At 32.4% G+C, this 11,817-nt stretch overlaps 1 protein-coding gene across 1 annotated transcript in view; it reads right to left on the reverse strand.

Annotated features, from left to right (window-relative positions):
* Window positions 1-5,792: 5,792 nt before the first annotated feature.
* The window catches only part of LOC100161376 (homeotic protein deformed), a 22,235-nt gene continuing 16,210 nt past the window's right edge, over window positions 5,793-11,817 (reverse strand). The window contains exon 2 of the mRNA XM_001946856.5: window positions 5,793-7,462. Coding sequence (XP_001946891.2) covers window positions 6,729-7,462 — 734 coding nt within the window. The 3' untranslated portion in view covers window positions 5,793-6,728. The remainder of the gene's footprint in view (window positions 7,463-11,817) is intronic.

Raw genomic sequence — 11,817 nt, forward strand, 5'->3', positions numbered from 1 at the left:
CTATATACAGTATATACACAGAATGTATGAACGGTAAAATGTAATGTGTTAACTATAAAAATATGTTTTTATTAAGTATGTTTTTGATATTGTAATGAATCTGTAATGAAAAACTGAAAACACTAGAAACGTTTTTTTAACGATTGGCCTGGAGGTGGGAAAAAATTGGCCTCTTTAATTGTTTGCAAACCTTAAAAAAAAAACTGAAATGGCGCCCCTGCCCCTGGGCCTCAAAATGTGTATGGAATAAATAATTACAAAATATTCACATTTACAAATACTGAATACCTAGGTATTTTACTTTATTGGTCTTATTGGTATCTTCATAAAAAATAGTGAACTTTTCGTATTTTCATCTCTTTTTCTTTTCCCTTACATTTTTATAATTTAAAAAATAACTTTGAGAGACGAGTAAATAGTAAATATTAAAATTAAATAACAAAACTCCACACGAATGATGAATGTAATATCAGTAACTATATCACAATATCAAATTATGAATTATAAAACTATAAAAGTCGAATACCGATTGCTGATTGTAACTGTAACTTGTAACCGATGTCCGATTACCGATTACGAATAACGACGAAACTAGGAAAGTCATTACGAAAATTCCAATTACCTAAGTGTACAAATCATTATTAAGTTATTTTTAGTTCAATACTTCAATGGGACGATAGTCTTTAATCTAGATAAAATAATCTGATAATCATCGAGCGTCGTCGATCCACGATAAAATAATACTCTTATCACTCTTATCATTTTTCGGACAACTGCCAGCTAGCCGAGGCATTTGATATCAATAATAAAAAAAAAAAAATATATATTATTAGATAAAGAAGTACATAGGTAAATGTAGTTAACCAGTCTTAAAAAAAAAGGTCATGGGGCCGGGGGGGAATACGACACCCAAATCCCCCCCCCGTAATTACGCCACTGAAGCGATTATAATAATAAACTGTATAATCATTGACGCACCTAGACATTTCAACTAAGGGGTGCTTAAGCTCCAGGTTTTTTTGTGACTTAATAGGACCTAACACCTAAAGATTTTTTTAAGGGGGTGTAAAGGGAATTTGAGTAATTTGTACGCCTATGATGTGCACGCGTTTGTATATAAATCTTCCAATTTCAGCCGTTCGAAGGTAGGTCATCGAAAATCATAATTCATGATACACAATATATGTATATAGGTACACAATCTATGATATAGGTACTAGAGTTGCCTTGTACATTTATATTAAAATCGTTTGCGATCCACCTGCATTTTGTAGGGAGAAATTTTGCCGCAACATGAATCACATCCTTCTCCGTAGTTTATTATACGGGATTCGATCGCATACAATTTTAATATAATATCATAATATTAATATAAAATATTATAATATATTATTTTAATATAATAGTACAAAACAAAACTGCAGTTTTGTTATGTGAAATTTTTACGATCCTGCGACATGCAGGCTGCAGTAATACATCTGTATCAGAACCTACACCATATCATTATAATTTACATACGATAAATTGTATAATTTTGTACAGTAATATTACTAATTATAGTGCCTCATACGAATATATCAAAAATACCTATTATCAATTATTATCACGTACAATCATAGATAATACAGACTATCATCTTTATGCGTACAATTGTACAAAGTACAATGTACCTATAGTACAAAACTCCCATTTTATTAACTTAATCATAATTTATAAAATGTTAGAATATAAATTTAATATTTCTTTATCATTTAGTAATGTTTAGTGATATAAAATTAAAAAATTTTTTTACAAATATTACAATTACTATCCCTACTAAAATAATTTTATTTTTTTGAAAACTGTTTTGAATCCATTAAAAAAAATATATATTTTTAAGATAAAAATGGGCCCGGGACCGTGTCCTTTCCCTTAAACCGGGTTTGGTTTATACTTCATAGAGTTATGATTTTTGTTACTAATAATATATATTTATTTATTGTCCGCAGTTACTGTACGTCTGTACATAAAATACGTTTAGAAACCGGGAAATTAGTACGCTCGCAGAGTGAGCTTTCCCTAAATGTTTTGATTACATTTCTGCTACACTACGGAATAATATATAACAACATAATAACATAATTCTAAATGATCGTGAATTGTAAAACCATGGATCTTTGAAATCACCAATATAGCTGTTGCTACAATAAATAAATTATTTTGATACATGTTTAGATATTCCGTATTATCATCAGTAGATCATAATTGCCTTCTACATCTCGGTACATAAATAAATCGTAAAACAAGGTAAAAAATAAAAGTTTTCTGTGACAAAATGTTGTTCGTCCCCGGAACGAACAGTATTAAATGCATGCATCACATCAGTCTAAAAGTCAAATTATCTATTGAGTTCCGTTGTATAGCGATAGTTACGAAATTTTAAACGTTATTATAGTGCCAAGTAACTCGTAACTCCAGTCGCCGCAAGTAAGATAAAAATGTGACGAACCGCAAGGGAAAACAATCATTGAGGGTGACTGGCGAAGGGCAATACGCCACCACCACCACTCTGTATACGGAGATATGTGTATATACTATACAACTATTATATAGGTACTATAATACTTACGCCAAACGTATGATCGGCGGGGTGGGCGGGTGTACGTGACGTGGCACTCTGTATAGGTGCAGCATAATAATATTATACACGTAATGTATATATAATACGACACTCACCGCAGCTGCAGCCACAATAATATAAGTGCATATGTATCTCGCGCGTAATATTTTATTTGTAAGGCCTTTTGGAAAATCGTATTGACTATACAAATTATAATCGTTTATATTATTATTTGTATCTAATATATATCTTCAGTGGTATAAGCTATAAACATGGAAAATAATAGAAACCGGAGAAAACTGAAAATGTTAGGTATAGGTACAGGATGCGTGGCCGAGTGAACGGACCTATATTATAATATTATAGTGTTCACCGCATGGACCTACCGAATACGCCATATATGTTGTTGTTATTATTATTACTATTATTATTCCTACCTATATTATTATTAATATAATAAATATTTAATATATTATAATCTCTTTGTGTCGATTTCCTACATGTCGCGCGCACGCGTAGAAAGAGTTAATTACACGGTTTGTGTGTACAATATTGTATTATATGCGCGCGCTAGCGATAAAGACAAAAACAAAAGGGTATATTATAATATAATATTATACATAGGTACCTACCTGTCCTGTACGCGCACACGCGAGACGCACTCAGCGCGCGCGGACCATTGTTTTTCGTCGTCCTCCTCACCGCCACGCGCGCGCCAACACGCCGCATTGTTGACGCGCGCCGGAATACCGTCTGGGCCGTACCCAAGGTCGATCGCGGTAAACTTTTATCGCGTCAATACTTGATGTTATATTATAATAATTATGATGATATCACAGTATTAATATTAGTAGCAGTAGTTGATGTGGAGCTAGGATGCGAAATCGTAATAATTTTAAATTCATAAAATATATAATTTAGGTACCTATAGGTATACGCAACACGCATTATAATACATAATATAATATTCATTGAAAAGTATCTAGGGCACGTCTGCATTGATATTAAATATAATAATATAATGGATACGGCATCGGGAATTCCTATCTACTATTTGTTCACTAAACATAATAAATTATCATACTTTTTGGCTAACATAACGGAGGTAGAGAATCGATGGTTCTCACTCGCGCAGAAGTTTCTGCACAGCTATAAAGAAACTTAAATTTAAACAAGAGTGAAAACAGATGGAACGCAGTGGTTGACAATGGTGTCAGTATGTGTTAGCTAAACGATTCGTATATAGGTGTGATGTCGTATCCATACGTTTAATACAAATGTGTCTCCGTCTGTGTCCCATTTCTGATCGGTGGCACTATGTCAACAAAAAATTGGGGCTGGTAATGATAAGTGCTCCCCTCAAATTGCACTTGTACATCCGATCTCGTACATATTATACTATATTATATTATATATTTTAATAAATGTTACGCGGAGCTTGAGACATGATTATATCGACTACTCGTGAGATCTAGGTACGCACTTATTATTTTAACTACGGTGATAAAATTAATTATAATTTATAATATTATGTACCGCACTCGTCCGCGCACTGCCATATATTATTCAAATAGTGGCTTTGAGAAAAATGACAGTGTAGTCTTCGCTCGTGGTGCCAAGAATGCGTCGTATTGGATAAGAACCCGTCCAGTTGTATGGTAGAACTATATATTAGGTATATAGTGACTATAGCAAAGATGGATACCCTGTCCAGAACGCACTAAATCGCGAAGGAATATTGTACAGGTTTACCTAGAGAACACGTATACGTTTTTATAGCGCAACAATATCGTGTAAGTTTGCAAAATTAAAGTTATGTACCGACGTTCGCATGTATAAAAGTTATTCTTAAAATGGATACAGCTGTACTTATAACTCATAAGAGTACTTAACTCATGAGACACCCATCTATTTATTCTCAAAAATGTAAGTAAATTATATTGATTAATCAGAGTATAGATCCACTGCTGTGAGCGTTAACCATTGCTGTACATTTGAATGAGTTTTATTTTTTGAATCACACTATGAATAACTATGTCTATATATAACTGATTATTGTTTCTAAGAGAATAATTAACAGCAGTTCTAATTAATAGTTATAAGATAGTTAACTAATAATCATCTAGCTATAAACATGTTTTCCGAAGCGTTATAGTTGATGTGTATTAATTATAAAAAAAATGTATAGAGGGACGTTAAAAAGTTAAATTATATAAACAGTATTTTTTATTTCAAGAGATAGTAATTAAATACTTTTGAAAAGTATTCTATAAAACATGGAGACTGGAGTTATACTATTATTTATAACTTATATTATATTAGGACTAAATTATTTCAAAATACCTACTAAGCTGCAAGTGTGTACCTATATGCACTCTATACTTGCAGTAGACATGGGTATATTAAACGGTATAGATACCTACCAAATACTAGATTTTAGTAAAATAAAAACTATTTTGTTTTAATGATGGTTTATATTTTAATATGCTTTTCTTCATATCGTATATTAATGTGTTCGGATTATTTTTTGTTTGTATAATGATTTATAATATTATGCTCGTATTATTACACAATATAATATGTAATATATAATGTATATTGTTTAATAATAACACTGTTTTTTATACTGAAACGTATTGTCGGATTCAGCATATCACGTACGAGATGTACATATTATATAATATATGGTAAAGGAAAAACGAAAAGAAAAACATAGTTTAAAACAATAAAGGTTGAAAATATATATAGCGACTCTTAAAGTATACAATAATATATTATACATAGTATATAGGTATAATACATAAGTTAAAAATATTTTCTTTTTCTTTGAGTATACAAAAAAAGAAAAAAAGACTTTCTAAAATCAATCGACGTCGACGATTAAACAAAAAATATCTTTTCATTTATAGTTTATACATAGTCATGGAAAAACATATACATATTACAGTAGAAATGTGAATATTATATAATAAAGTAGTAATACTTATATATTATATTTTATAGGTCAATAAATAAATGAGCTTGTGTTTTCGTGATTTATATTTTATGTACACATTAAAAGATTACAAAAAAAAATAATAATAATACGATTCCTTAAATAGTACAATATTTTTAAAATTTACAAATGAGCTGTATATAATTTTTAATCTTCATATAATATTTCATATACCTCATACATATATGTATGCTCGTGTATATAAATAATATTTTCTATTTTATAAATTATATAAATTATTATATATTGTATATTGTATAGAATCTTTTTATCGTAACGAAAACAAAACGATTGGACAAAAAAATATCTAAAAGTAAGAGATACTAACAATAAATAACATTTTTTTTTCCATAAATATAAACATTTTAACCAATTACTTATTTAGGTGAATCTACCGTGCGTCGGAAATGATTTCGCCAGAAGATTTCAATAAACCCATTGTCAAGCACGAATACGTTATACAATATTATTTCATAGGAATTATTATATTATATTCTTCCCACGGTCAAAATATTATTTTTCTTTTAGTAGTTAATATTATATAATATACCAGCCCGCTGCAAACTATATCTTATAATACCTACGCAATATTATATACGTTACTCGTAATTCAGATGTTATAAATAGTCGGGTTTTCGGTATAATCGCAGACGATATGGTATGGTAAATCGACCGTGGCAATCGCGCATATATTATAATTATATTATTAAGACCCCCCCCCCCCCCAAAAAAAAAGGCGCCAAACTGCCGCAAAATTGATCGGTCCCATGAGGATTTGTATCCGAGGGCGCGAAGGTATATTATTAGGTATATAATCAATCTGACCATGGGGAGAACAACACGTACATAAAGCGTACAGAAGAAACCCGTAAAGAATGTCTGAAGAATTGAACATGACATCTGCCGTAGGTATAATGACAGTGGTTAAAATAGTACCTAGGTATAATGACAGTAGTTAAAATAGTACCTGGGTATAATTCCTATATATTAGGTATATATTGACCATAACGCAATGATCACTTTCGTATTTTTTATTTGTTGGATTTTACAGTATTACTTTTTCGTATATTTTCATTTTATGTCAAGTAACTTATACCTTGGAAAACGGGTGGCTCACGATCTGCAAACGTGCCGTTACAGTTGAGTGAGTCCGTACTCGCCGGCGCCGACCCCGATGGCCAAACCCTGTTGTTGTAGGTGTTGAGACAGGTGCGGCGGTGGCCCGCGGTGGTTGAGACAATGTTGTAACTGTTGCTGTTGCTGCTGCTGTAGTTGTTGTTGTTGTTGTTGCTGTTGCTGCTGTTGTTGGTGAAGCTGTTGCTGCATGGCGGCGGCCGGATTGTTGTGTCCAGCGACCGACGCGGCTGCGGCGGCGGACGACGACGAAGACGAAGACGTCGACGACGACGGTATTATGGCGGACATCAGCGACGTCGGCCCGGCATCGTTCTGCTGTTGTAACCTCAACTCGGGTTGTTGTTGCGGTGACATGTCGTGCGAATCGATTTTCAATCCGGACGGCGAGCACAGCGGTTGCTGCTGATGGTTGTTGTTGTTGTTGTTGCTATTGTTGTTGTTGTTGTTGTTTTTGGCCCGGGATTTTTTGCCCGCTGGTTGCGTGCTTCCGTTTTTCCGGCGCACGTTTTTCGTGTTGGGCAGATGGTTGTCCTTCTTGTACTTCATTCGCCGATTCTGGAACCATATCTTGATCTGCCGCTCGGACAGCACCAGCGAATGGGCGATCTCGATCCTCCGTCTCCGGGTAAGGTACTTGTTGAAGTGAAACTCCTTCTCCAGCTCCAGCACCTGGTACCGGGTGTAAGCGGTCCGTTGTCTCTTCACGTCCACCGGCTGGTACCCACCGTTCGCTGAAATCAGAAAAAAACACAAGTTATAAACACCATCAGAAACAGGTGTAAGTATCTACATAGGTAAATACGAACCACACGTGTCACGTGTGCATAAATACTTTATAAAAAGATTGGCAGTCGATACTGCAGTGTGGGTATAGATTGTATACTCGACTGTATATAATATATTATATAGGTAATCGTTTCGCGATACGTCGGATCATTTTTTTATCACTTATTACAAAATTTACAAAAAGTAATATTTTTCATATCGTGCATATCAATATTTTTACGGTATTATTATATAATACTTACGATTTCGTCAAATATTTATTGTTATATGCGATGAGTGGTTAGTCAAGTGGGGTTGGGGAGTAACAATTTGATTCGAACGACTGTTTATAAATATAATTTAAGGGAATCACTGTGCGCAGAATCCAGCATACATATACCTATATATATATACGTCATTACTATAGAGCATAATAAATTTGGTGATAATATTATAATAAAGATGCAAAAATTTATTTTAACTTTCAAGCGAGTATGAATGCATGTTACGGGTGTACCTATTTTGCAGTTTGTCCTGAAATATAACATTTCATATTACTACTAGAAAAGTCTAATATTTTCTTTATAAATAATAATGCTTTTCAGAAAATAGTGACGTTACTATTTTGGCTCACATCTATCATCAAAACGAACATTTGACCTACGTGACTCCCATGATATATGTAAAATAAAAATAAAAAAATACACATCATAATCAATACATTCATCGCTCCGTCCAGAATCTAAAAATATACTAAACTTTATTTAATTATTTTGTCAAATTAAATATTACCTCTAACTAATTGCATGTTGTTTTGCAGATATGTGCTTAAAAACTTAAAATTAAAGTCGAATGCAGAAGTATTATGACTCTAAACGGTTCACAGAAACTATATCAATCATCAACTGTTAATTGATTTACTCATAATATTATGATAGTACCTATCTAACTTTGATCGTGCAAGATGCAAGAATATATGAAGCGTATAGTTATAATATTGAATATTATGGTACACATTGCAGTCATTTATAATACAGATATATAGGTACACCTATGCATGATAATAATATTATTGCACGGCGCGGCGGCGTCTTTCTGCGCTCAAACATTTAATTTCGAAATATCTCTCCCATTATTGTTATTATTATTGAAATGCCGGAGCCATGTTCGGTCGGTGGACAAGGGCGTGGTGGTTACGGCGGCGGCGGTCCTTAAATGGGGGAACGTTGCCGGAGCAGTCTGCGCGCCGTATATAATAATAATAATATAATAATAATATATGCCGCCGTCTCGGGTGCGTTTTTCGACGTTGCCGGGTCACCCGACGACGACGACGAGACGAATAGCTGCTTCTGCTGCCGTTATTCTGTCTATGCGCGTGTGTGTGTATATATTAATATTATTATTATAACTACCTTTATTCAATATTATACACACTATAAGTATTACACGAGTGTGTGTGTGAGTGTGTGTGTTTGTTGTTCGACATCAACTTTTCTATTACACAAAAAACATACTATACACTAGGTACACAGTATAATATATATGTATTATATAAAGGAACGCACTTCAGTGACGACGACGACCTTGCAGCTCGTTAAGATCGTGTGCTAGTTTGTGTAGTGTAGTGTGGTGTGTGTGTGTGTGTGTGTGTGTGTGTGCGCGTGTGTTGTTGCGCGCAAAACACATCTATTGGCGAGAAGAAATAAAAAAATTACATCTGCATATCATTATCATTATATTTTATCATTGCCTTAGGGGCCGCCGCCATAAAATATTGTCTGTTGCGCAACGTCTGCTGTATATAGGTAGGTACCTAAACAGACATATTGCACCGATAAAGTGTTGTGTTAAGGTTAACATAAATATAGGATAGGTATATAATAAGTAATAACAGCTATATAATATAAACGCGAAAAGTGTATTATTATTGTGATTAAACATTTTTATCTCCTAATTAGGTATAAGACTTAGTGTGACGAGTGTATGTGTACAAGTTGAACATATTATACATGTTTACTATATATTAAGCACCATGTGGTATACGTGAGAAGTAATGCTATATACGTTTTTAAATGTTAACATACTCTGGTAGACATTTTAGAGTTTCCAATTTAAAAATATAATCTTATAAGTATTTAAACTTAAACTGCAATGTGTTGCATATACCTAAGTAACTATATTAAACTTTGACGATTGTACGACCCGACATTATTAGGTTTAATTTTCTAGTTCCTATAATTTCTATATATTTTATTTATACACATGCAACAGATTTAAAATAACGCACTGATTTTTATGTGTGACTGTGTTTGTATTATAGGTACGTACCAATAACAGTATATAATTGGTAGTATTATCATACGAAGAATAAATAGATAGGTCTTGCATCACTTGGATCACCTCGACGCATTGTAGTGGTGTGCACTGCGGTGTAGTGTTATATAATTTGAAAGCAACTAGAAATCATCGCGTATATTAAAAAAATAATAATCCCAACAGAACTTCTCCTACCAGGCATCCAAAAAAATATATGAAAAAACCAAGTGTAAAATAAATCTAAAATGAAGAATGTGTACAAAGTGCAAGTGGCACAAAATACCGCTGTATCGTACGGCCTTATAGCCGTCAGCCGTGCAGTGATGTTCAAAAACCAAATACTAAGTAGATACCTATACTACCTATAACGTGGTATCTAAACATTTCAAAAACCTATAACTGCAGCGATCATAATTAAAACGTAGGCCTGATTATGCTAATTTAGGAGAGGATTGAGAAAGTCGTGCATCGATGTGGATTTTGGGCGTTTTCATATCGTTTCATATACGAATAAAAATATAATCATCACTGTTACAGTAGGTATATTGGGGCGATGCTCGAGTACGATGTATGATTCCCGTAATTTGATTACCGGCTATTGATTAAACGTCAGCTGGCTGTTGTATATACAATATTTACTCTGTTGAAAAATTAATAAAAAAAAAAATAAATATAATATATAATAAAACAATCCTACGGGAGCGTTTACAAAACTTGTCGAACAGCGCCCTCGCCCCTCAGACCGTTAGGTACGACACGGCATGTTTATATAAACTCTGCACGTTTTGCGAGCTACTGCCTAAGTATTTAATTGAACTCGAATACGGTTTCGTAGTACGGAAACATGTATATAAATAATATTATGAGTTAAAAAAAATTGTATTCGACCTCGTTAATAAAGTTTGTCAAAAAGAACATGCCCACGGAGATGCGTCATAATAATTTAGTATTATTAATATATATTAGAATTATTTAATATACCTAATCTATATAATAATAAATAATAGACATAATTATATTGCAGTAAAACATCCATATTACGAAGTTTCATGTGAACAAGAAATTCGTATCATAGAGAATTTCATAAAATATAGAATTAAATACATTTAGTTCTCAAAAATATTTCGTTAACAGAAAATTTTGTTAAATGGCTGTTTCATTGTATTTGAAACCAACAATCTAATTTTTCTATTTATAAAATAGCGGACCCACGAAATAAAACTATGTAAATCACAACTTCTATATTATAATTGCTACTTTGGCTGTGATAATAGATACAAATATACAATACCTATAACAGCAGTGTTGAGTTTATCTAGATAAATAGAGAATATTAATTTACACAGTTATCTAAGATAAAAATCACCATTATCTAGATGAATTTATCCAGATAATTTAATTTATTAAACGACTTTTATTTACTATAATTTATAGGTAGACAATTAAGTAATTTATTAAGAAGGTAGGTAAGTATTTACTAATAACTATAGACATTTTCGATAACATACTATTAAGTTATTCTATATTGCTACGAGCTTACGGAGAGTGCAATAAACCAATTTAAAAAAATTTATCCGATTATTTATCTAGATAAAAAAAAAATTTTTATCTTTATCTAGATAACATTATTATAATTTATCTTTATATTTATCTAGGCTCAACACTGTCTAACAGGGATTCGCTCGATCGGGATGCAATGTGAAGTGACTTTTGGAAAACCATTAATAACTAAATTAAAATATAATAATAAATGATAATAATATTATCATTTATTATTATATTTTATTCAATAAATATGTGTGGATTTGTGTTGTCACGGAAAATTATGTGATACTCAGTGTTAGTCTATGTATAGGGATTTCTATGAATTTTTTATGAACTATATGAATATGCTTTTTAAAATTTGTATTAATTATGCACCAAATATCTGATCAAATATGCAGTGGTCGAAATGGCTCAAGATAAGTGGAGGGATGCCTTACAATTCAGATTTCCTGATAGC

This window comes from Acyrthosiphon pisum, chromosome A1 (assembly GCF_005508785.2).
Source record: "Acyrthosiphon pisum isolate AL4f chromosome A1, pea_aphid_22Mar2018_4r6ur, whole genome shotgun sequence".
Classification (NCBI taxonomy): domain Eukaryota; kingdom Metazoa; phylum Arthropoda; class Insecta; order Hemiptera; family Aphididae; genus Acyrthosiphon; species Acyrthosiphon pisum.